This window comes from Ptychodera flava, chromosome 4 (assembly GCF_041260155.1).
Source record: "Ptychodera flava strain L36383 chromosome 4, AS_Pfla_20210202, whole genome shotgun sequence".
Lineage (NCBI taxonomy): Eukaryota > Metazoa > Hemichordata > Enteropneusta > Ptychoderidae > Ptychodera > Ptychodera flava.
Window position 1 is genome coordinate 1,256,185 of NC_091931.1, and position 27,924 is coordinate 1,284,108.

Genomic DNA, 27,924 nt, shown 5'->3' on the forward strand with positions numbered 1-27,924 from the left:
CTGTCAATAGCCGGATTCTGGCTATTGACAGGCGCCTGTCAATAGCCACGGCCTTATAGTTTCCAAATTATTTCCCTGAGAATATTGTATAGGTAGATAAGTCCAGTGAAAGAAATCGAAGATTGTCCTCACGCTGACCTTTGTGTTTCCAGTATCATGGATACAAGGTAGCTGCAAAATTGTAGCTCTACAGTGAGGCAGCCGGTGAGTTTTGGTTTTTGCGACCTCGCTCACCAGTAGTGCTACAAGGCCGAAGGCCCTGTAGCGTTCAAAATAAGCGCACCGCACATGGCGCAGCATTTTGATGTGAAATCTCACATAGTTACTGCATTTGGTTATACCAATTTATTGCCACTGAAGACTAAACACCATACTACACTAACCTTGTTGTTTATGGGGTATAGTATTTATTCAAACACGTCGATCGCCTTCAAAAAACATTTCTGGGAGCCGCCATTACCAACTTCCGGTAATGGCGGCTTCCAGAAACATGCTCAATGTTTATGGAACGCGATCGACGTGCTTGAACATTTGCTGATCACTGCGTCTCACGTGACCAGACAAGCAGCACGTAGTAAGACGCAGATACAGGCAAACCGCCAGTTTGAAATGAGACAGTTTTTGGTCTCCCGGAAGTTGTTAATTGTGCATGTCCGCACATAGTGCATCTTTTTTGTTGCGAGCTTTTTAGGCTAGTCTTGTAGCGGCCATTATTTAAAAAACTTGTAAGTATGGTTATTAAATCCTTGGTTAAATTCTAGCCATGTTCGCATCATGAAACTGTGATAATTTTAGCTTTACTTCCAAGTAAAATTGAACAGCCAATGACAGCGCCCCATGATTCAACCAATCAGATTTTGTAATTCTATACATGGCGGTTTCCCATTACCTGCCTCTTTGTGCTTGTCACTGAGGCGGAGACCAGCCAAGCTTGAACAAATACCAAACCCACTAAACGACAAGGCTAGTGGGACCTTATCAAGTATGCTGCCATAGAAGTACCCGGCAGACTGTACCTTTATTTTTTAGGGGTGCCCAGGTGGTGTTAGGGGCTGAATATAGTCGTTAGACAACACGTTTACCAACTATAACTACGTTCTAATTCTATTATATTCTCTCTCTTCTCAAGTTTAACAATGTACTAGTTTAAGAAATCCTACATGGGAATGGATTATTTTAAAAGTTTCAAATATGTCAAAAAATATGAATTTTTGAGTGAATTTACAATTTTTTTAATGCCAATTAGTAAAATTACGAGCGAATATTTCAGCTTCCCATTTCATCGATGCGATCGTGCAAGAAACCTCAGTCTGTAAGCTTTTCACATGTTACAGTAAAAGAGCCATGTAAGACCCCCTAGCCTCAGCCACGATAGAAAATTGCCATTGTTTCTTAACATCAAATTTGATTGGTCAGGAGTGGATTTCTGGAAGTATTTTGGCCAATAGAAAATGCCCCAACAAAACTACTATTTCTCTTTAAGTTTTATCATTGCAGTCTAGCATGCCAGTACATAAGGATCGGCTGGCCATTTTCTTGTTGGAATTTTCCAAACGTAGACGGACTATAACTGTGTATACCAAGTAAGACAAGAGTGGAAAGAAAGCAGATAGCTTAGAAAACAAGATAACAGACACAAAGAAGCCCTGAGAGAATACAGAAACGGAACTGAACATTGAAGGTCAGTACACATAGTAAACACCTATTGCCTGGTCATGAGGGCTATAGCGCCCGTCTATTACCCCGAGGGGCCGTGTGTTACCAGAAACACATCGCTATTCCCCGAGGCCGTAGGCCGAGGGGTATAGCGATGTGTTTCTGGTAACACACGGCCACGAGGAGTAATAGACGAGCGCTATAGCCCGAATAAAGACCAGGCTATAGGTGTTTTATAACATACCACTTGCTTATGTTGTATTGTTATATAGTTTTTAATGTGTTTTGATATTTTTTACCGCAACAATCCATTGTGACAAGTTTACTGGGTGATGTTTCCACAGCGGTTTCAGTTGTACGTGGTACCACTTTCTTTCAAAAAATATTGTAAGCATACCCAGCGACATCCCTAGTTGCACTTTAATCTTTTCCGTCGATGAGCTGTTCAAGTTCCTACATACGCTGTTGGAATGTTGGAAAATGTTGGAAAATCTGTTTTAGAGAATGTGTCGTCACCTATCCCGGACGCACATCACGTTCTGGTCACCCGCCATTGTTGCAAAGCTGCAGACGACACTACGGTCACGTGACTGGACACTTTTCCAAATTTGGTCAGAACTATTTCCCTAGGCAAATAGCTTTTCAAAAAATACCCTCTGACGTCACTTTTGTCGATCCGGTGGGGACTAGACGTATCTATTTTCTCGTCACGTGACGTATTCTGGCGAATCGCGACACGGAATGAGCATGTGGCGTGTTATAATTGTACCAGTGTTTCATCTAAGCTGCGCGATTCCCCCTCTTTGGTGTGCTGCGCGCCGCCAGTCACAGGTAGAAGGGGCGACCCATCGCGCACTGCACTGAGCTGGCTGGAATGGTTGCTATCGTGAGTGTCACACTTTGATGCATTTGACCCGTTATCGGCACCTGTTAATTGTGTGGCAACGGGCATTGTATAGTGTTGCAAGAACATTTACGTGGAAGGGACTAATTTTAGTTCGATTTTGATACTTTTTGAACTTCTTCAACAAATTGCTGTTGAAACAAATTACCACGCGTAATGTCAGCCAGTTGAGAGTTACGTTCACAAAAGTTCGTTGCCCTAGCCTAATAAAGTTTCTGTGTCACATTATCTCTGTACGATTGAGAAAAGGAGACAAACTGAAGTTTTTATGCATCGTATGGATGTCCATAACACCCTGAAAATAATTCTGATAGCAAAATTGACACGAAAATTTGGACTTTACTGTCACAGAAACGTGTTCAGTGCAGCACATTGTGGAGGGACGGTGAGTGCAGACTGCATGCAATGAAAGTCACAAGCAAGCTGTGGTGTCAGTGGGTCCAGTTTTTGAATTCAGTGAACAGACACTGACTTATTTTTTGGGGCAAATAAACCCTAAAGTTAACTGTCGGTGACAACCAACCTTTTTATTTGTTATTTTCCCGTTCTAAAATGACTGACAAAAAGCAACTGGAGCGAGTCTGACATCGAGAAACTCCGCATTCAAAATATGGCAGACTAAGGTCCGAACCTCTAAGTTGTTCGTTTTAACTCTACTGAGTCTGCGCACAAAACTACAAGACCAGCTAGGTCAACTAGAAAAAATAAAGCTAACTAGTTGTATAGGATACAGCTAACTAGTTTGTATAGGGCAATGTTGATCCAAACTTACAGTATTGAGGGATATAAGCACAGTAAAAACGTGACAAACAAGTACATTATTTTTTCATAAGCTACAAAACATTCCTTTATAACTACAAAAGAGTTTTTTCTTGCTTTTTCTAGTGCAGACAGTTCAGTGAAAAATGATAAAAAATCCCTTGAAGGTACAGTGGGAATGGCTAACTGTTGTTAATTTTTATGTTTGAATGTACATTAAGCCCTAAAAAAGCAAACATACAGAATATGTACAAACAAACATACAGAATATTTTAGCATACAGAATATGCTACAATTTTTTAAGAATGGTAATGCTTATGAATATTAATGAGCTGTCCGCCACTCTTGGAAGCCCTATGCATTCACAACAGTGATACGCAAATTTGTTGACTTTTGAAAAAATCTTATAGAGGATGGTGTTTGCAGCCAGCAGCTTGGATTGTGTAAGCAAGTTATTTATGGCTTGTAGTATGTATAACACAAGTAACATCACAGTAACATTAAAACTTACGTATAAAAATGTCATTATATGTTTCAGTTAAATCCCCCCCCAAATTTTAAAATCCCCCTCAAAAATTCCAGTAGAGGGGGACCAATCCCCCCCTGGTGTAGCATCCTAGATGAAACACTGTTGTACCTATATGCATACTGTACATGTCAGCAGCGAGATGCCTTTGAAAATCAGGCGGCTCAAATAGGTCACTTATCAAAGGTATCTGAGACATATAGTGAGCTATGTCATGAAACTTAGTAAACACCATGTTTGAATTAACACGACTACCGAGAGGTATTTCATGTGATTCAAGTGACACTATAGAAAGTGCATTGCAAATCAAAGTATGAGAGTGTAGGAATTAAGGAACACGAAATCGTTTCTGGCAAAGTCAACTAAAATTTTATTTATAATTTGTACCATAATTTGGCGATGTCAGTGAATTCACATGAAAATTCTGCAGTCATCCATATTTAATTACGGTACTCATCCGAGTATAAGCCCCTGCTCGTGTATAAGCCCCCCTACTGATTTCAGGGGATTTTACAAAATGCATTACATCCGTGTATAAGCCCCTACCCCAGTGTAACTAAAATACAGAAAGGTAAGGAGAGTCTATTTGGTCATTTGACTTGGTAAAATTACTTTTAGATAATAAAGAAACTATTAAAAGATGTTAAAACAATGGGAAATTGGAGTTCCCTTGACAGCATTGTAAGGAAAATGACACGTTTTCCCAGTACTATCTTGATTCTTTGACCCTGCTCACCCCCGTCTCCTAAATAGAATAGTCTCACTCAAGTCCGCCATTGTTTATTTTCATTCACGGCCACGATGTTTTCATGCTCGAAACATGCAGTTCTTTTTGTTTGAAGCAATTATCCTTTCATTTCTGAAGACTTTTCCTGGTGACTATTACAATTTTCAATGCTATGTTGTTGTTTTCACACGATGTAGACAGTTTCATACTGGAATATTGAGTTGCCTTTCCGTGTCGGCAATGCATGCCTGTTCACATTACTGTTGATCAGCAGCATACATGACGTCTTTGTTTCAAGTTTAGGGTTTTTCGACGCTGAAATTCACCAAAATGTCATTTCTGTATTCAGAGATTGTACAATCAATTTCTTTGGATGTGTAAGTCAATTTTGAAAGGGATAGAAAGATAGAGTGCTGTTGAAAAAAATCGTGCATAAAATTAGCATAAATTAAGCGTCCATGGCAGATAACATGGGGTTGCTCGAGTATAAGCCCCTCCCCTAGTTTTACTGCTGTTTAGTGTTGCCGAACCGGGGGCTTATACTCGGACGAGTACGGTATAGTAAATACAGTATTTTTTGGCTTGGCATATAACTACTTATCACTGTTTATGACCACTGTAAATGTTCACTTATTACTTCTGAATGTTCGTGAGAGTGTGGGACAAGACCGGCACTTTCTACAACTGATAATTTTAATGAGTTTGCTAATTCATCTGTACAAGCTTTGCATTTGTATTTGTATGTCTCATATTTTCAAGACTGTTGAATTGATAAAGTTTATTTTGACATGATGTCATGTCTACTTTTCATGTAATATTGTTTGCTAAAATCAGATTTAATTTGTCTTTCAGATAACTCTTATGTGGCATTAGCATGACAGAGAATGACATGTCATGATATATGAATGGTGCAAAAGGGGAGAAGTTACGTAGGTTGCAACTCTATCACAAAAGACAACAGTTAGTGTTGAAACATGCCCAAATCAAGGAGAATGGCAACTGCTGTCTTGCTTCAGCTAGAGACAGTGCAGATTTGTAGATTTGTCTGAAACTTGTGAAAGCTCTGTTTGAACCTGAGATTTGATCGAAGGATGACAATAAAGGTGTTATAAAATGAAGTATTAATTTGTGTTTGTACCATCATTCAGTGTAATCCATATAAAATAGATGTTGCTTTTTGCTTGCACAATGTCTCACTTTGCAAATTCCTAGTTTACTGACAAATTTTGAAATTTACTAAAACTTTTGAGACTGAATTTGTAAATGTACTAAGAATTTTGGAAGCCAGAGGGGAAACAGGCATACTAGTGCGATGGGTGACCAGAAAGTCCATGGAAATCAAGCAGGTTGAACATCGCTTGACACACTGTGCTAACATGTCTCAACACCCAAAGAAACATTTGCAACTTCATAGTCAATAGGACATATTAACACTTTCATTGCATAATTAATTTTTAGCTACTATAGACTATAGTCTATAGAAGCTATTGGGATGGGTATCCGTCCGGCGTCCGTCGTCAGTCTGTATGTATGTATGTATGTATGTATGTATGTCCGTTTGTGAGGCGTCCGTCCACTCAAATATCTTGAGAACCGCAGTATTTACTGATTTGATATTTGTTGTGTAGATGAAAAATATGATTTTGAGAAACTATTTTTTTTAATTTTTTGATATTGTTGAAAATAGGCAAATTAATGCCAAAAAAGGCGTTTTGGTAAAAAATCTTCTTCTTCATAACCACTGGTCAGACAGCTTTGTTATTTGGTATACAGGTCCCTAGGGATAACCCAACTTAGATTTGTTAAAATTGTGATGAAATATGCAAATGTGTATTTTTAAGGAATTTTTTTTCCATTTTTGGTCAAAATTTGACTTACATTGTATGCAATTCTTGTACTGTATAAACCCTATCAATTCACCCAGAAAGAAATAATTAATGTGATTTTAAATAATTGAATTAATTAGGAAATCATCAAAGCCAAAATAATTTTAGAATTATCAGAAAGTTCAACTTTTTTTGACAGTTCATAGTGAAATGCTTACCATCTTGGAGGATTGAAACAACTTTCCTGAATCCCAACTTTGACATATTCTGAACCGTCATTTATTGTGCCCTGTATGTTATCTAAAAGAAATTGCTCATAATAGTGTCATGATAGGGTGGTCAAATAAATAGAGATAGAGAAAGTTCTAATTTCCATTTATGGTTGACTTGGTAAGGATAAAATAAAATTACTTTTTGAGGAAAAAAATAGAGTGGTCAATTAAAAGAGTGGTCAAAGTGATAGGGTTTTTATGGTAAAGCTGGGCTGTAAGATTCCTCAGGTGCTATTTATAGCAATTATGCAATCTGTGTAAACAGTGCAATGAAAGTGTTACATGATGCTTTTGATGACCTTGAACTTCTCAAGTTTCAAACATTTGTCTCTTCAGTGTGCTTTCTCTGAGTACGTACAGTCTCAACTTATTCAACAGAACTTACTTACAATGTTAATTTGAAAGTTAAAATGTGCTTGGTTAATTGGATGAAAATACTGATAAAATAACCAGCTAAGATTCTTTATAACCTTACAGATATGCTGTTTTTTTATGACGAAAATCTTGATTTAAGCAAGTCTTGTTTACTTTAATTAGAATGTAATTAACTCTCGTTTATTAGCTACTATAGACTAATATAGTCTTATAGAAGCTATTGGGATGGGTATCTGTCTGGCGTGCACTGTCAGTATGTATGTATGTATGTATTATGTATGTCCATTTGTGAGGCGTCCGTCCACTCAAATATCTAGCAGTACTTACTGATTTGGTATTTGTTGTGTGGATAAAATATATGATTTTGAGAAACTATTTTTATTAATTTTTTGATATTGTTGAAAATATGCAAATTAGCGCCAAAAAAGGCGTTTTTGGTAAAAAATCTTCTTCTTCATACCCACTGGTCAGACAGCTTTGTTATTTGGTATACAGGTCCCTAGGGATAACCCAACTTAGATTTGTTAAAATTGTGATGAAATATGCAAATCTGTATTTTTACGGAATTGTTTTTTCCATCCTGAAATGAGCTATCAAAGATATCCACCTTCTTCATCAATACAGGTGTCACAAAAAGTTATTCTCTACATAACACAGCAGAGCTCTGTCAACTGTTGAGTCGCTTGTTTTTTCAAAACCGCTGGTCAAACAGCTTTAATATTTGGTTTACAAGTCCCTAGGATGACCTTAGTGAGATAATTTCATACAGTCAGGAAATACTTAATTTTGTATCCATGTCTATAGTAGCTTCAGGGACTTTGGCCCTATGTTTATACATGCGTTCCTATGCGTAGTTTTCTATGGAAATAGGGCCTTAAAAATATTGATTACATGCCTCGTATATCGAACGCCGCGTGCTCCATAGGATTCAGTGGTAACTCGTTGATGACGTCGCGGACCGCATAGTCATCATTTGACTGAAAGTGAACCAGAACTAGTTTCAACTCGACAACTTTTGGATGAAAAATGTTACAATTTCATGTTTTGCATAGGAAATCCGGTTTTGGAAAATTTTGCATAAAAAAATTGATAAACCGCATAACAGTAGTTTAAAATATAAGCAGAGCTGGTAGGAAGGGCAGTATTCCTTCCCCTTAAGCTGTTCTTAATTACAGTTTTACTGGCTTCAAGAATATTAATGAATTTGTCTACTTGTATACAGAGAAATCATAGCATAACACATTTAGAGTAGTCAAGGTAAAGATGGTTGCGCTATCCTTAGGTCAGGTGGGAGTGCATCCCAAATACAGATTAGCTTAAATGCTTGGGTGGCAGAAAGATTAAACATTTCTCTCAGGTTAGTAGCTCCTCTAACTCTTCCCCTCTCTAATAAATCAGTTACATAGCAAATCCCTTTCTCAAAGATATCTTGACAATACACAGATTTCCCATTAATAATAATATTTTTGTTATTCCAAATGATACAATTCATAGCAGAATTCTGAGTATTGATACTCTTAAAGTCTATCCAGGAGTCGAGTGCTTCACAGTAAATCTCACCAAGGTGAACAGGGAGCAAGTTAATATTATAATTGCAGTTAAATACAAATTTACCACCCACTGGTTGCAACCGTTTCATAAAAACTGCTTCCATGGGTGTTTAACAGAAGTGTCCAGAAAACGTTTAATCCATGATACACAAAATGACTTAAGAGAAACAAACACATCTGGGGCACGCAGGCCACCATACTTAATATCTGACATCATTACTTTCCTTGCAATTCTATCCTTCCCTTTCCAGATAAACGAAAAAATTTTACTATTAACCTCATTCAAAATTTTTTTCGGAACACTTGTCATATGCATAAGGGAGACAATCTTAGAAACAGCTAGACTCTTAACGAACTGGATTTTACCTAAAATGGTAAGATCACGTTGATGCCAGAAGTTAAGAGTCAATTCTAAGTTTTCTAGAGGTTTAGCATAATTGAGTTGAGTGGCCCACTCTCTATCGTAAGAAATAAAAACTCCAACAATTTTGATTGGCTCATTACGCCATTTGATTCCGAATAATTTGTGCTTCCTTTTCTTCCATTTCCCAAGCCAGATAGCCTCTGTTTTTTCTAAATTTATGTAAAGACCAGATACATTAGAGAAAAGTTCCAAAATTACAAAAAGAAGAGTCACTGACTCTTCATCAGCTAAAGTACAGGTTAAACCATCTGCGAAAGCAATTTCCTTTACTTTATCTTCCCCTGTATGGAAACCATGGATACAAGGATTCTTTCGAATCGCAATTAAAAGTGTTTCAAGGACTAAAATAAATAAAGCAGGTGAAAGTGGGTTTCCCTGGCGAACTCCACGTTCGATGCTAAAATAACCAGTGGTGTAACCATAATTAATAACTGTACTCTCAATATCCTGATAGTATGTCTTGATCCAACTAATAAATGACGGACCAAAGTTAAAGGCTTCAAGACACTTATAAAGAAATGGCCACTCCAAGGAATCAAATGCTTTCTGAAAGTCCACTGCCAAAAGAATCCCTGTCAAGTCATGCTCCTCAGTATAAGTCATGATTTCCTCAATTAAGCGAATACAATCTTGGTCAATTTTGGTCACAATGCCAAAGTATAATTACTTTAATTGAGAAAAAAGGTAAAGATAAGCAGTTCATAAAAAACTGGCGGCCCGTTTCTGTGATTAATGTTGATGCAAAGATTGGTTCTAGATGTCTTGCTAAGCGTCTGGAAAAAATTCTCCCAGGTATAATTCATTGTACTCAATCTGCATTTGCAACAAATCTTTAGCAAGAGTTCATGAACTTACACAAGCTGTAAAACAAAAAGATGACCATGACTTTGATGACCTATTTAGATGATATCCACATCTACAATTCCCTTTAAGACCTTGTGGTGCCAAAACTGTACATAAGCCACTACTTTTGTTACTGTTTTTGGATTACTTATTACTATTTTTGCTGTAAACATCCACTTACAAATATATTGTCTGCTTGTTTTTGCAATACCATTCACTATTTATCACATTCAATAAATTTTATTTTCATTTTACATACTTGTCTCCTGTCTCATTTCTTACTTATCTATTTAACATTTCAATATACCAATAGCAGCAAACATCAAGTTTCAGCATCTTTCATTCTTTGGCACAAAAATGGGTGAATATTTCACTTCGTGAAAAATGCCTTTCAGCTTTGCTGCAAATTAACTCATTGGTCATTCTTGATCACAGAGACTTATAGTTTGTAAATGTCGCAAATAAGCCTTATATGCCAGTTGTGCTCCAGAGCCATTGGCACGATTTTATTATCTTGTTACAATCTTCTTGGCAGCCAGTGGCAAGCCATGAGCATAGATATATGTTAATACTAATGTACCATTTGTATGTAGATATTAACTGGAACATATACATGTACGTGCATGTTATGGATGGGTTAGTTAACAAACATTTGTTTTCACAATATTTATATGTATAGTGGATTGTAGAAGTAAACAGCTTGACTCAAGAACTCATACATTTTATTTTTCAGTATGGAGTACCAAAGAAGACGATCAAGACCCACAGCAAGGCCTAGGAATGCATTCACTGCAATCAAGGGCTACCATGATGATGCATATGAAGCAATTAACATAGCACTGACCAGAGATGAAGAAGGAAACACAAGTGACGCAATCACTTTATACTTGACAGGACTGAAATTATTGGAAAAGGGTTTATCAATACCAACTAATGGCCCAGAAAGTGTTGGTGAACAGTGGGATCAGGCTCGAACTATGCAAACAAAAATGAGAAAGACAGTTCAGCAAATGAAAGCAAGGGTTGATGCATTAGAGTGTGAAAGTAATGCCAGCTCAAGTCGCCAACACAGTAGTTACAGCAGCAATACTGTAAATCAACTTGAAGCAGATGCAAACTTTGGTGACTCAATCCTAAATGATGAAGAATCACCACCATCATATGATGAATCGGAGGCCAATGCAGAGCAAGTATTGTCTATTGAGCAAGGAGTACAAATCTATTTTCTGAATTCTCATGGTCATGTCAGTGCACCAAGTGCTCCAGGTCCATTGCGTATTTTTCGATTTCTCAATCAGGAATCGCGCTCTAATCAGTCACAACCTCCAGCGTTCATACAGGTTGATGATTGGGTGTATCCATTGATACCTAACCAATCGCCAGCATTAAAGACGTTAGATGGATCATATTTATTCCCAGATGTCAACTCACCTGAACCAGATTCATATATTGGATTAATACTATCTTCAAATGTACCAAGGTAAGTTTCATGTTTTTACAATAGTAGAGAAACAGCCAACAAACACACTTTTTCTGAATGCAGTGAGTGCCACAAAATACTTGATGTGCTGATTAAAGACATTATCATTAGGAAAAATTTCAGTGTTCAAATAATAACAAAATAAACAATATCATAAGTTTTGGAGTATTTTAGATGGCTTTAATACATGTATTTGACTTCCATCTTGAAATTCAGTACCCAAAGGGAGTTGTTGGAAGATATGCTGGCTTCATTTGCTGCACTGATGGTTCAGAGACAGGGAAGTACACCTGTACCAGCCAGACCTAGATCAAGACCTGCACAGAGCTACACACAACCCAGGGCACAGGCCTCTCCTCAAGCAATACCGTTGGGTACAACTGGTACAAGACAGTGCACTGCTGTAGTAGTGCCTCTAGACACTAGAAAAAACAACACTGCTGTGGTTGTGCCTATTGAGAGAAGACACACCAAAGGTAGACGCAGTGCTTTGGATGATTCTGATGAGGAAGAAGAAGAAGAAAAACATTTATCTCAGTGGAGTCAAACTGTTGCCAAGGGATTTAGTCTAGGTATGATTCTTTTTACTTTATGCAAATCCAGATAATGACAGTAGTGATATTTAAGATTTTGAAACTCAACAGAAAGTGGCATATCAATGAAAGGATACAGTATTATTTCCTAATGATTAACTTTATGTTTGTTCCGACAAATTTTGAATTATTTTTATGAAAACAAAGTGATCTAATCATGGATCAGTGTTGCTTCAAAGTAAAACACAAAGTAATATGAAGCAGAAGGACATTTATGTTGTTGTCAAAAGAATGTGAACTTTCCTGTTTTACTAGAAACATACAGTTCAAATAGAATACTTGCACAATTTCACAGCTTTTCTTTCTCTATTCATTCTGAATATGATAGTCCATTGCAAAGAGATTTAAACAATTTCTCTGCCTTCTTCAACTAACTGTGTTGTTGGCTTGTGCAAGTTATTTTTCATTGTTGTAAAATCACTGGCTTTTATAAATTGTATGAATATTTCCTGTTATTGCTAAATGAATCAGAGTAGGAGACAAAGAAAGATATTGATGATGTAAGTTTGAGGATTATTACATGATGTCTAGGTCAACTTTGACATATGCCGAGTGAACAGAGTCTGTGTTGATAATTTGACTGTCACAATGTTATTGATGTCTTTCAGGTGCTAGTGGTGTATCATCTGGCCTTGTGTCTGGTGCCAGTGTACTGTCTGGCTGGGTACATAAAGGAGCTGCTAAACTACGTCAACAGCTACGACCAGAAGACAAACCAGCTGAAATAGATCCCAACTATCAGAAGGGTGTAGAATATGCAAAGAAAGCCAGTGGAGTGGCTGTTAAGGTAATTCAATTATTAAATTTAATTCCCTGCATATTGAAGTCAAGTTTCTTTGATTACTGATCATTTGTAATTCTACTATGTCATCAACACTCCAGGAATCACATGAGAATGCACCGTGCATGCGTAGCTTCAGTTGTGCTGCTGACCTTGCTACGAAACACACTGTGTTCCGTAGCTCTGTGAATTCTTATAGTGTAGCTTACTGGTGATACACGTGGTGTGTTGTATCAGTGTTTTGTTTGAAGAGTTGTACAAGTTTAAATTACCATAACGTTATTTTGAATTCTTTCTTATACTCAAACATTTCTATTTTATGAGCAATGTTGTTGCTAAGGACTAGTGAGTTGCTAATTTTTAGCTACTATAGACTATAGTCTATAGAAGCTATTGGGATGGGTATCCGTCCGGCGTCCGTCGTCAGTCTGTATGTATGTATGTATGTATGTATGTCCGTTTGTGAGGTGTCCGTCCACTCAAATATCTTGAGAACCACAGTACTTACTGATTTGATATTTGTTGTGTCAGGGCTTGACAATTTTTTTTCCAGTTCACTTGTCCGTCAGACAAGTGTATTTTCAATTTCACTTGTCCTCATAAAAATTTAACATGTCCTCCGTTTGTAATAATCAGGACCAAAATACTTGTGACAAATTCCGTAGCGGCTTTCAGGGCTTTCTTATTTTGGTAATTTTCGCTGATGTTGACGCCGATTTTTCTCAAAAGTTCACATTGAAGTAGCCCTGTGTACGGTTTGTGTGTTCCCGGCATTATACGGCCTCCACCACAAGAGGCTGTGCTCTCGCTGTCGCTCGTAACGTTCGTAAATTACGAACAAAAACGAAAATTTACGAAAAAAAATACATTCCCGATCGGCCATTTACGAACAATTTTGTTATTTTTGAAGCCTGATTTTCGGTCAAGATTATGAATTCCAGGGAAATACTGTCATATCTCATCTTTCAAAGACTACTTTGCCCCTATCATCGGCGCATCTACAATGGTAAGCTTTGGACTTTGACCTGTGCTAACATGAGCATGCGCGAAAAGGTTTCAAGATCCCTGGGTCGTGTACTCAGATACTGGTGTGCTATGCATTCCGGTAGTTTCGAGATACCCAAACACTCACATGCTGTCGACTTTCCGAATGAACGCGGGTGAAGCGGATCGAGGGAAGCGGGCAGTTACAAATGCTTCAGATAGATAGTATCCTCAGCTGGGTAAGAAAGTTGGGCATAAATACGGCACCTGATATGAAAAAATTGGAAACAATGAAACCGCCGAGAAGAGATCAAGACAGTCAGCCGGAAAGACAGTCGAACTGCTGTCCGGACCGCGCATGGTTGAATGATGTACCGTACCGCAAAGTGTTTGTCTGTGCATGGAGGTGGAAACGAGCCGGAAATCTTAGCCGGAAATCTTAGTTTTCATAGATTTGTCATTTGACGATCTGCAGATTGAATTTTTTTCAGTGAACTTGCCAATTTTAATAGGTTTCCTTCAAAATATTTTACAAGAAACTGTCTCAGCAAATGTTATGAATACTGATAGTTTTCTTTGATGATCCAAAGACAATGCTGTGCACAGTCCCAAGACGAAAACGTTCATCCAGACAAAAAATAAATGACGATCATCTGCAGCGTTTTAAAAGTATTACTGTCTCTAAGAAAACATAAGCAGGATTGATCACCAGTCTCAGTTTGCGTACTTAAATTTGCTGTTATAATGAGACAAAATTTGTGCGAAACCACAGACTGCAAAATGTTCTGATCAGTGGTTGTTTTAAAAGAATTTTAGAGATGAACATAGCATAATGACTGCAGCTACCAAGAGGCACCACCTAACACCTATGGATGACATGCATACGTTCAAAGTAACAGAGCTTTCCAAATATCAAAAACAGGGCAGATATTTTCTAGCATCTAAAACTTGTGCAAACACTGATAATATTAATGACCACTTCATATACTAATATATATAATCATAAAGCACTGACTACACACACAAAGGGAGTTACGATTTGTGTCACAATATACCTGAAAATGTTATGTGGTAATAAAGATCGATTAATTTAATAACATTCATGGGCCGGCTGACCAAAATGACACACTTTATTGAAACAAGGAAGAAATTTCAATGTTACAAGCAATCATGACTCATGATGTACTGTGTTATTAATGGATCTTTTGAAAATGTGTATCAAAATATGAGTGTTCATTGTCAAAAAAAACTAAAAAGGAATTTTTCACTTTCCTTTGTCTATAATGAAATCATTCATCATTTCTATACCCTTAACATCATTTATTGAGTACCAGAAGTGCTTGTTGAAAATGGGCAGGCTCAGCATTACATAATTTGTGCTTACTAATTTATTTTGAACCAAATTCGTAAATTTACTAACAATTTCGAAAGGCCAGGGAGAGCACAGAGAGGCCGTATAACGCCGGGAACACACAGACCTGTATGCAGGGCTAACATTGAAGGTACATGTACATATCATACATCGGCTTCCCATGTTTGGCAAGCATAAATGCCATCGTAAAAAGATTGGTCAGTTTCTGTCGCTGGTTGTCGTCATTGGGATTATGCATTGCGAGTGCATGCGATCGGGGTGTTGGCAAGTGAAACCGTATCGGGCTCAGTGGGACCCACAAAATTTCCACAATCGTTGTCCCCGTCACGATCTCATCTGTGATGCACCAAACAGTCCAAATGCGGTTGACTAAACTCGTGAGACCCTATCGATTCAACGCGAAACATGTCACATCCGTCAAGAAAAGCATTTCGCTTTCCCAGTGGTTTGGCAATGGTGGAGCAGAGGTCGCGTTTACGCAAAAAACGTGCGTATTTACGCATTGAAATTGACTCTCTACGCATTTTTTTCATTGTTATGCGTTTTCTATACGCAAAAGGATAACAGTAAAATGTTTCCGAAAGCACTCCCTGCGACTTTGCTTTGGCGACAACAAGACGAGATGAGTGCCCGCTTGACATTAAATTTGTTGCAACACATTTCTGTCAATCACTCATTTTGTGTGGAAAGTTTCGGATTCTCTGGGCGTGGTCTGAAAAATCGGCATCGTAGTTCAAAGGCACGTTATATCATGTCAGCTGTGCCTATGAATTACATTGCTAATTTACAGGCGAGCGATAGTTTCTGAAACTTATGACACAACGTGAGTGATTGACAGAAATGTTGAAACAAATTGAATGCCAACTGTGCACTCTCATCGCGTCTCACTGTCCCCAAATTTGATCAAAGTATACATGCAGCATGGCGTCGAAGCAAACAACTCTGTTTTCTTTCAACTTTGCTCTACGAGTCCATGAAAAAATGATTAAGAGGGTCAATCGAAAGACACTACTGGGCAACCCAACATGGAGAACACGGAGAAGCGCAGTGAAATTGAGCCCATGTCGGAATCCACGACGTATTGTCCTGTTGTCATCGATACAACAACAGGGGATCAGCGCCATAGTGAAACCGTGAGCAGTGATGACGATGCACTGGTTACCAAGAGCTACCAAGAGCAGTGGAAGACTGAATATCCATGGTTACGTTTTGATGTAGTCAACAACAAGACACTGCTGTACTGCCAATTATGTGAAAAAGATAGAGAGCGGAATGCATATACAGAAATCCGCTGTCAAAAGGCATCTCAAGACTGATGATCACAGAGATGCATGCATCAGGGCCGCTACATTCACGAAAAGTACTACAGCGTTTCACTGGGAGGGCCCAGTTAGTCTCCGATGATAAACAGCGTGCCGTTCTGAGAACCGTGCCAGGGAGCTTTTCATCGCTAGAGCTCGTCGGAATCCTGATAAATTTTGAACACTGCAGAACTATCTGGATAAGCTGCCATAACTCTAACTTTTGGGTTGCCCGATGTGTTTTGACGGTCGCATTTATACCCTTTGCTGTTACGTTTCAGCATGTTTGAAACAATGCCCAGTTGTTCAAGTTGTTCGTTAAACTGTTTTCATTAAAATGATCTTACATCGTACAATCCGAATATGTAGTATAGGTTTATGGAACGGCACATTGTATTTTGCTGTCAGTTTTTATCATCAATCGAGTGTGGAAATGAAATTACGCACTCAAATACAGCCAATACGCAATTTTAGCAGACGAATGCGTATGCCGTACGCAAGGAGAAAAAAGTCACCGCGAACACTGGTTGAGTATTTGAGACGTACAGAACATTTTGGAACCGTCATATTTCAACCAAGGCCACTGTGCTTGCCATTTCAGGAGATAACATCTACGGCGCTTTTCCTCACCATAACGCTTATGTTTAGATCTTTTGTCAGAAACATTGTTCTAATCACAGTCACGTGTGATCTATTCCGCTCTCGGACTATGCACCCATAGGCGTGTGTACATGTATATATGCCTGAGAAAAAACCCAGGCATATATACACATGTCTATGGGCGCATAGTCTGAGGGCGGAGTAGATCACATGTGACTGTGTTCTAATCATCAATCGAGTCATCGATTCTCAGACGATCCCGCCCGCTGGCCCTCGTGACGCCATCGTAAATCATCACAACGTCGTTTCTCAGAGTTAAACAATGCCCATCATCGTAAACGACGCGCCTCTTTACGGCAACTGCTTTGCTTGATTTTTGCGTAGGTCTGCGAAGCGGAAATTACGTTCTGGCTTGCGAAAATGCACGATGTCTTGTTTGCGTTAGTGGAAATAACTATCTGCCAACAATGTTCGTCTACCTCGCGAGGCCGCATAAATGATTTTGAAGTACTGCACGGTTGATCGCCGATAAGCAATATGATTGGGTTTTGCAAATTTTTACCTAATTTGTTGGGGCGGAGCAGTCAGCATACAACAAAGAAATGCTGTTTACGCCATATTTTAAGCGACTTTTTTAATTGGACGATGAAAGAATTTCATGTCGATCATCGAAAAAATGCAACATTGTGTGAGTTAGCAAGTGAATCTCAGAAGAGCGTCACAATTGTATCTAAAAAAAGTCAGTGATTGACATTTATTTTGTGTGAACGACAACGCAAATCGTGCGACACGTGCACAAACCACAACTTAGGTTCGCGTTGATTGCGCCAGAAGTTGTATAAACAACTTGTCCGGTTGGCGACCAGATTTTATTCTTGACTTGCCCGAACGTAAATTTCACTTGTCCCGGGCGTCGGGCGATAGGAATTGTCAAGCCCTGTTGTATAGATGAAAAATATGATTTTTAGAAACTATTTTGTCTAATTTTTTGATATTGTTGAAAATATGCAAATTAGCACCAAAAAAGGCGTTTTTGGTAAAAAATCTTCTTCATAATAACCGCTGGTCAGACAGCTTTGTTATTTGGTATACAGGTCCCTAAGGATAACCCAACTTAGATTTGTTCAAATTGTTATGAAATATGCAAATCTGTATTTTTAAGGAATTTTTTTGAGGTGTGAAAAATAGTTGACTGGACCCATCTGCTTCTATACAATAGATGTTTATTCTTCCTAACGTTTCGGACATACACGGACGACCTTCATCAGAGGCTATACAGACACAATGGAAAAAAGGGAACGAAAATTACATTTTGTTCTACTCGGTCAATGAATATGATAACAAATACGAAGATATTTAGCGTATATTACGCACTGTAGAAATGTTTTGGTAGCATGTAAAGTCTATGGTAGAAATGTGACTACTGTAAAAAAGGAACAAACAAAAAATGAAATAGCTGAAAACGGCAATGAAGTTGAGTAGGGAAATTGAACAAAGCAATGTATTGAAAGGTGGATACTGTAAATTCCTGTAAGAAACCAGAAATGAACTTACAAGTTTGTGGAACACGTCTGTTCGGTTTTAGCTGTGACAGTGAACAAAGAAAAAGGAAAAGTGGGCTCCCTATGTTTCAGATGAACGGTGGGCCCCTTAGCAGTGGTCGAAATTAACTACCAATCTTTTTTGTTAATTCCTAGAGGATGAATGGTGCCCAGATTATAGATATATTTTATTTCCATTTGTTTTCTGATTTTTGTTTGTGTTGATGATATTTTGCAGATTCCAAACATTGTGAAATTGTTAATATTATGATCTTTCATATTAAAGTGTTCGCTTACGAGCGTGTCTTTTTTTGTTTTGATGTTATATACATGTTTGTATGTCCCTGTTTTTAGTTTCCTGCCAGTTTCTCCGATGTATACAAGTTTATCACATTGTGAACAGTTGATGCCGTATATGATATTGCTGGTGTTGCAGGTTATATTGCAAATGATAGGGTGAAGTGAACCAGTTTTATTGTCTTTGACTCTGTCTGTGTTGAGGATGAATTTACACTGGTTGCAGTGGCCGCATCTATTGCATGATCCTGGGCTGAGTTTTGTGTCTTTCTGGTTGTTGTTAACTCTGGCTCTGACGAGAATTTTGCAGAGATAGCTAGGTTGTTTGTAAGAAATACTGATGCATATGCAGTGACACCAACAAGTACGATACAGCATCAGTCCATCCACACAGCGATTTGCGGATAGAGTTAATCCCTACAACGGCTCAGGTCGGGCCGACTAAACCATCTCAAATCTGAAACGCTTCAGAACCACTTCGGAGCGTCCACACATAACTTTTTATGACAGTATTGGCCCAGAACCGTTTCAGAGGCGTTTTAATGGCCTGTGAATGAACGGCATACAAATTCACCACAGATGAATTCTAAATCCAAGTAAATATGCCCAATTAGGAAAGTTCATTAAATATGCAAATTAGGAATTGGCTACAGTAAAAACGCTTAAAGGGACAAAGTCGCCAATTTTCATGAATTTGTTTGATATGAGATACTACTTATATTGTTTGACATGTTGAAAGATACTGAATGAATGGGTGACCATGCATATATTCGATCCCGGTTTTAGACAAATTAAATGAAACAAGCGCAAAAATGAATTAATGGTCATGACCATTAATTCATTTTTGCGATGGTTTCATGTACGGTATCGTGTCTAAAACCTAAGGTTGAATATATGCATGCCCGAGTTTATCACTAAAACTACCTAGGAGATTACTTAATTCTGCCTGCTTTTGAGTTAGCAGTTCAAGCCTCATGGCTCTGCTATCAATAATAATTCCAAGAAAATTAATGCGTTGTGTATGTCCTTCTACTTTCTTCCATGAAATACTAAAACCAAGGCTACACAGTAAACTAACAACACATTCATAGCTTTCTATACAGGATTCATATGAATTAGTTATCACAAGAAAATCTTCTAGATAAACAATGACAGAGTAATACCCTTTTCTTGACATAATTCTCCGCACTGCTTGTGTGATGCGGTTAAAAATGGCTGGGGATTTACGTGCCCCAAATGGCAGTCTAGTATCATACATGTAAGTAAAGTCACGGTCATTCTGAAATTTCCACTTTAACCCAGTGCATTTATAGTCAGAAGGATGTCTGCGAACTGAAGGATATGTATTTTCAAATCAACTAATTCAGGGGTCGCACTAGCGCTCGCCACATTCGCAAAATGTGATAGAAAGTACTGGGTGGCGAATAAAATGTCTTCTCGGTTCGCCACGCTCATGAAAGTGTGGCAAACTAGCCTCAAACTCAGTTGTTGGCAAAAATTGTCAGTACAATGTATGTGGTGGTTTTCTGGTGTTTAAATGATGGAAAATGAACGTGAAGGCAGCCTATGCCTATTCCCTGGTTTGAGCTCTTTGTTGGATTCTCTCAATGTCGCCACTTGAGGGCGCTAGATAAACTTCCAGCTGCATATAAAAGTGGTGGTATATGCCATACAGTTTGTTACGGTGATATGGTTCAAAGCTCCTGACTCATAAAGTGATAACATTATGCGTGTGTTAGCAATACCCCATTGAGCAATTGTCACAGTGTCCAGTTTAGGCTTGGCCTTAATGTTCTTGATGACGACATCTTGTCCATCAGCACCATAGTGAAGAACTTGTTCTTTTTCCATATAGCTTCCAGTGAAGATGATGAAGTCTACAATTTCTAAGGGTTTCTTACCTCGTAAACTTGTAACGTAGATGGTTGGGTAGATATCTGCCCTTTTGTTTGCAATGGCTGGTTGTTGTTGTAAGATGGCAGTGATGGGGTTGGCTGTTGCAGTATTGGTCTGGTATGGTTGTGCTGGTTGGTTGGGAACGGTACTTGATGGGCTATTGTTGTTAAGGATCATCTGCATGGCTGCTGTCAGTTGATCAGTGTTGTCACTTGGCCTGGATAGTTCTGGAACTTTTGTCTTGTGGTGTTGTTGGTCTGCCGCTTGTTTGGGAATATTGCTGAGACTGATAAGATTTGCGAAGACTGTTTACTGCTGACTTGAAGATACCGAGCTGACTGGTGGAGAGTTTGAGACGGGTGATGCTTTCTTCCTCTCGATGTATAAGAGCTCTGTGGTTGTCACATTCATGCTTTATGAGAATGTCTATGGTCCATACCTTGTAGCCCACTCAGTAAAAGGTTCTTCTGCTGGATCTTGATGCTGCTCTACAGGAGTCTCAGGTACAAATGCTGATGTGTAAAGCTGGTCAGCTTGCTGTGCACTGGTAGTCTCTGGCATAGTGGCTGTTGCATATGGAGCTGAAAGAAAAGCTATGTCTGCTAGCAGCATGCAGTTGTTGCTGACAATTTGACCCAATCTCTGTCCCATATACCATACCTGAAGGAAGGCCAGTGCTAAAAGGTCTCATTAGCCTCACAAAGCCAGGGTCTAAAAAAAAGACCCTTGAAAGTTACATTTGCGTATCAGAGATTACTTATTAAAATTCATCAGTACATAAACTATACGCTTAAAAATTCACGCACTCTAAACATAAACTATTCAGGATTAAAGACACACCTGTGTGTTCAAAATTCCACATAAACTATGAAGAGTAAAGATTCACCTGTGACTAGAAATTCCTCTAACATAAACTTTAAAGCCGCACTTTTCAATCCCAGGTTCTCGCATTAGTGGAGTTCTCCTCCCAGTCAAACACATGGCCAGTACGATGGTTGATTTCTAAAACATTAATTACACAAACTGATCTCAACCCTTTGTAACCTTTTGCTAATCCTGCAAACAGAGTTTATCCAAGCGTTTGATTGACGGTTGGTTCAAATCGCCAACGGTCATTGATTCCCCACCACAAATGCTCGAATTTCCTAAAAAATGTCTTCCAGTCTCGTTAGACTTTGAATATAACCACAGAGTTTGATCAGCAGCAACTTCGCGCTGACCACTTAGCAGTCTGCTGCGTTTTTGCGGCTGGGGAAAACTAAAAAGTGGCATTTTCTGGAGCGTGTGCCCGCGTGTTGCCTGTTTGGTGTCCACTTACACAATGAACGCCGCCATAGCTTTGCGTCCTTTTAAAGGGAGGCTCCGCCTTTAACCCTTTTCCTGCCAAGTCCATATTTCACCATCAGGTCAAGATGGTTAAAATTAATGAAACACACAACATATTCCATATGGTGTATTTTAGCATAATACTGTTCATTTGAAGGCTGTTGAAAACATAAATACTGTAAACTTGATTTTATCACAACTGGAAGTTGTGATATAGAGTGGTTTCAACCGGTGTTTGATGTCGTCCATTTCCGTAAACGACAAAAAATCAAAAACTGCTGAACAGACTGCGTTGATATTTGATACCGATACATAGACTGGTTCCAAGGTTCCAATTCGGAAAAATGGAGCCAAACGGAGCGCCGGTTAGATAGTTTTGGGAAATTTCTAACCCCCCTTTTTATCTAATTGATTTTAGGGGTCTTTCATATATGTAGTTTTGGAATGTACACCAATCCTGCATTGTGGACTGTTTTATGAGTTGTGGAACAGAAATGAGGTTTTGATGAATGTTAGAAATATGCAGGATGGCTGATTCGAAGTATAAGAGATTTCTATGGTCTTTTGGGCATCAAAAGCATTAAAAAAACATATTTCATAGTTTAGATTCTCACTTTTGAGATGACCCTAGGCATTTGTTAAGTAAACATCCTTGAGTCAATATACAGACTTTGACATTCCAGAGATTAAGTATCCACAACCTCCACATGTTACAGTCTTTCACTACAATGGTATGGCCCAAACCCATTGTTATCAATGGAGAGTGTGGACCTGTCTACAGGAAATTGGGTGAACAGGTTAGACAATGACGTTACAAGTTGTAGGTTAGTTATCAAGGTAGCACCAGCATAGGGCACACAGTCCATGTAGCCGACAATTAGATGCAAATGATATGCAGTTAAGGTCTCCTCTAGATAGTTTTGGGAAATTACTAACCCCCCTTTAACTAATTGATTTTAGGGGTCTTTCATATAATATAGTTTTGGAATGTACACCAATCCTGCATTGTGGACTATTTAATGAGTTGTGGAACAGAATGAGGTTTTGATGAATGTTACAAATATGCAGGATGGCTGATTCCAAGTATCAGAGATTTTCATGCACTTTTGGTAATAAAATTGATAAAAAACACATATTTAATGTTTTAGATTTCTCACATGTGTTATGACCCTTAACATTACAGACTTGATGACATAACTAGCTGCTGGACGTGTTTACTGGCGCATTGATTTAAAGACAAAGATCGTTTTATTTTGTAATAAGGACGTGTGATTTCGTAAAACATAGTCTATTAGCCTGGAGATGTGATTTTTGCGAATATTGCTTACCCCACTGACAAACAGTGTGGTTTGAAAATGGCTGGAATTCGCTACTTCAGGACTTTGTTTCTCTGTGTGGATTTACTGACAAACTCCAAACCCGCAGCACCTACCCATTCAGTATTTCATGTACAGGTGTACCCAGAGATAGAGTAGTTTCACAATGTGCCAGTTGTGATCAAGTGCCATTGGCGCTATTTTTTGGACTAAAGATGCTGTAACAGACCAAGCCTAGTGGGTGAAAATACGTCATGTTTTGGCTCAATACCGCTTTTTACTGACTTGACTGATGGGGAAGTGATACTGTCTTGCAGGAAAAGGGTTAAAGATTCCAATACACCTGTGACATTTAACCCTTTTCCTGCCGAGCGTCCTTGTCCGTTATCCTGCGAAGTCAGTAGAAAACGGCCCCATAATATGTGCCTGCAAAAGATTGGCTCTCCTGCACACTATCCTGCCAGGCATTTTGGCAGAAATTGCCCATTTTCAGGGTAGTTTTAGCTGTACTTATACATGTTAGACTTCGATAATTTCTACATGCCCGTAGACAGGGGAAGGAGCTCAAGGGTTACTGCAGAAAAAATTTGAGGTCACCGGCTTTGTTTGCCCCTGGGAGTGCGTCATTTTATTGCCGTTTCATGTTTATTTTTTCGGAAATAAACTCCTTCAGTATTACGCACGTCCGCTAGGCACAAACATCACCTCACTCGTCTGTTAGTCAGAGACCCTGGGGGTCGTGCTAGGGGTGCAGCAGCACCGGCAAACCTGTCCTGTTTCCCCAGGGTAGGGTCAATTGAATACGTACCTTTTACGACTTGGCAGTGTAGCACAAAAACTACATTTTTGCCGTTGTATTAACGGCATGGCTGAGCCATTGAAGCACAGCTCCACGTAGTTTAGCCAGCTCGTTTGGGAGTTGGCTTAAGAGTGTTAACGTTCATTACTGACTTAATCGAGTGGTCCTCAGTCAGGTACGGGTTTGTACCGACATGGCTTGGGCTGCAGCTAACCAGTGATAACCAGTCACTACACCCAAGTCTTCAGTTCACTTTTGCGATGCACGGGTACAACGCAATATGCTTCCATTGTTCTAGCCATCGACGTGTCCACATGCCTGGCGGCCATTGAACTGCTGGCTGGTTTGCATAACAAAAGCAGTCCCTGCTAAGTGCAGGCGGTATCCCCGTAGCATTGACCTCATGTCCCCTTTTGAATTCTCCGTACGCAAACAGCGTACGTAGTTACCAATGCGTCGGCAAGAGGATACGTTTGCCTGCAAACCAGAGCCAATACTTTGGACGATGGAATAAATAAAAAATCCAAAGCTACGTCCATTGAATGGCACGGCCAAGGCGGTGAAGGACGTTGCCTGGCTTGAACTTGCAGAGCTGAAGCCCAGCTTAGTACGTCGGACACCAGTTTGTAATGGTATTTCCGAGTCGTTCATATCCGTTCCATCGGAGGAACAAGTCAAGCCGTCCCGTCAAAATTACGTTCTATTTTCAGTCATGCACAACTGAATAAGTGACTTTCGTCTCGCACCATCGGCACCATCTGCCAAGTCATTTGCAAGAGGTAGCCTTCTAGATTAGCATTGCCGAGTTGGTCAAGTTCGGCAGCAATCTCTATAGTGTCAGGCAGCCAAGTACGTCCAACTCCGCAGAAAACGTCACCATGCTATCCTGCCAAGTCCGCTAAAAAGCGGTTAAAAAAAACCCAGCCCCCCTCGGATGTGAGGGACTGGCGGACAGGTTTCTGCACCTTTCCTTGTCTATCGACTCCCTGCGAACCCATTTCGAGGGGAAAAGGCGTTCCTTGTCAGAAAAGCTGTCCTCGGATGACCCCTAAACGCACAGGGGATAGCAAAACGTAGTGCCGTCGACTTGGCAGGAAAGGGGGTACCCAAAAAGGGCCCGATTTCCACCGAGTTGGTAGAATAACGGTCACCAGTGCTTAGATTCTGGCTACACCGAATTTCAAGCAGATTTTCACCGACTTGGCAGGAAAAGGGTTAAACTTGTATCAACACATGATACTATCCATAAATTATCAATCGACCGATAAAGTATTAATAAATGGAAACTAAGTTAATATAAATGAGTCTTGTATCTTTCGTTTTTTTCATAAATCAATCAGTTACACCTTCAGAGTTACATATACTTGCAGTATACTGTATATTACTCAGACATCTCGAATCGAATTTCATCAATTTGGGAAATGCTAACTAATTGATAAGTAAGTATTCCTGCAGGATGAATTAAAGATACAACACACATGTGAGTGTCTTTATCAACACACTTTTAAGTTGGGACTGGGTTTCCTCTGGGTATTAAAAAATCTTAGTAAATTTACGAATTCCAGTTTTAAATTATTAGTAAATTTGATAAAATATCAGTAAATGCTATTCCGGTGGTTTACCAGTCTTTGGGCAGTGTCAATGCATCTCCAAGACATCTCCAAGACGGTGCAAAAACTGGATGTGCTACTACTGGACATTGCAATACATGTAGATTTTGAGCCAATAATTCTCCTTTGTTTCAGTGAACACCACACTGCAAATGCCTTCTTGAAGTCAAATTTATCAATATTGCTCAGAGATGGTGCCTCTATTGCAATCGTCATAATGGCACTAACTGCATGAGCTAACTTTTGGCCTAACCCTGGATTTCGGTTTTATTCTGTTGTACCTGGAAAAGCCCCTTTCACAAGCAGCAGTGTTTGTTGGCAATATCAGACCAATTTTGACTAATGTACGAAGCTTTTGATATACTTCATCAACTTTCAGATCCAAAAGTTTGCCCCATGCATCTTGAAATGAAACCCCCTGTAATTTTCACACAGAATTTCTTTGGTTATACTCCACTCATATTTTAGTCTTTCAGAATTCACAATTGGTCACTATGCTCACCCTTTAGCAGGGTTCTCCCCAGAGTTCCAAGAGTACTGGATGGCTCATTAATAATCATGAGAATTAATATTCATGAAAAACTGTAACATTTCATATGCTTGTATGTTTACTTTCTTAGGGCTTGATGTACAAATAATAACAGCCATTTCCACTGTGTCTTCAAGGTATTTTTTTCAGTTTTAACTGAACAATACAGAAAGAAAAAAATCTTTTAGTAGTATAAAGGAATGTTTTGAAGCTTCTGAAAAATAATTTACCACTTTGTCATCATTTTCCTGTGCTTATATCATCCCTCACTACTTTGAGGTTTGGATTATCATTGCACTTTACCAGTAAAATGAAAACATACACTGTACAGTAGAGTTTAAACCAGCAACTTAAAGGGTTAACTAAACGTCTATGGTTTTGAAAGTTGAGATCCTCGATGTCAAATTCGCTTCAATCGCTTCTTGATAGTCATTGTAGAATGGGAAAATTCACAAACAGAGAGGCTTGTTGCCACGGACAAGCAACTTTTGGCCTATTGACCTGAAAAATAAGTGAGTGTTCATTGCTAATTCACAGACTGTATCCGTTGACACCAAAGTTGGCTTGTGACTTTCATTGCAGGCAATCTTTAGCTCTCCACAATGCCATCCCGCCACTCACTGAGTCTGAACTGAACATTGAACATTGAACAGTTAAAGAGTACGTTTTAGTAAAGTCATTTTTGTGCTGATTTTCACCACCGTACTTTCTTATTATAGTGTTATAAACGTTCATGATACAAAGCAAACACCATCAGTTTGTCTCCTTCTTTCGATCGTACAGAGATTGTGTGACAGGAAAACCTTGTCTAGTCTAGTTCATCGGGCAATGATTTTTAGTTTTGTCAACGTACGCTCAACCAGCAAAAATAGCTTTATACAACACTTTGAAGGGATTTATTATCTTTTTATTTACATGACAATCTGACAAGAGAAAAAGTCGTATCTTTACTTTCAACGGAGAATCCTAACATTGTACAGGGGAGAAGATAAAGGTGGCTTTTGGCATTGTGCAAAGACGTGTCGTATGCTTGTCTGGACGTCCCAGCCAAAAAAAAAACCGTGGCTGTGCTTGACAACGGAAGAAGCATGTCTCAGATGATATGATTGGATGATAAATGTGAATGTCCACATTCACGACCAGTCAAAATATTCGTTATAAAGACTCTTATTTTGAATGATGTCATTCTCATATGTAGGCGATCTCAATCGCCTCCTTCGAGAACATCGCTGTACGTTATGACGCGGTGCCCCATATGTCCTAAGCCTGAATTTTTTTCTCGTAAAAATACGAATGCGGTGTGAAAATATTTCGTAAACGGCAGATTTTTTTCTCAATTTACTAATTTGCGAGTGGCAGCGGAAGCCCAGTGGGAGGAAGTGGAAAAAAAATTTCAACATGACTGATTATAAAATTTTGTTACTTACAACATCAGTATATCAAAGTGACAATAAGTCTTAACAATGTAACTCTCATTCTGGGACTGAATTACAGGTAAATTTGGACTTGTTGCTCAATTGAATTCCTTATAATCCAAAATTCATTAATTTTGCAAGTTACTCCTTTAAGCAAGCCAAGTCAACAGATTTTGTAGACGACATATTGCTTTTTCATTCCTTTTTATCCTGTCGTGATTC

General features: G+C 38.9%; 1 protein-coding gene across 4 annotated transcripts in view; it reads left to right on the top strand.

Moving 5' to 3' along the window:
- Positions 1-27,924, top strand: part of LOC139130337 (spartin-like) — a 54,628-nt gene that overhangs the window by 2,988 nt on the left and 23,716 nt on the right. For 2 of the 4 annotated variants that reach the window (XM_070696099.1, XM_070696096.1), the window contains exons 2-4: positions 10,596-11,342; positions 11,559-11,914; positions 12,544-12,722. In XM_070696099.1, coding sequence (XP_070552200.1) covers positions 10,597-11,342; positions 11,559-11,914; positions 12,544-12,722 — 1,281 coding nt within the window. In that variant the 5' untranslated portion in view covers position 10,596. Of the gene's footprint in view, positions 1-1,483; positions 1,682-10,595; positions 11,343-11,558; positions 11,915-12,543; positions 12,723-27,924 lie in introns of all 4 variants that reach the window. The other 2 variants (XM_070696097.1, XM_070696098.1) reach the window with 2 other exon arrangements.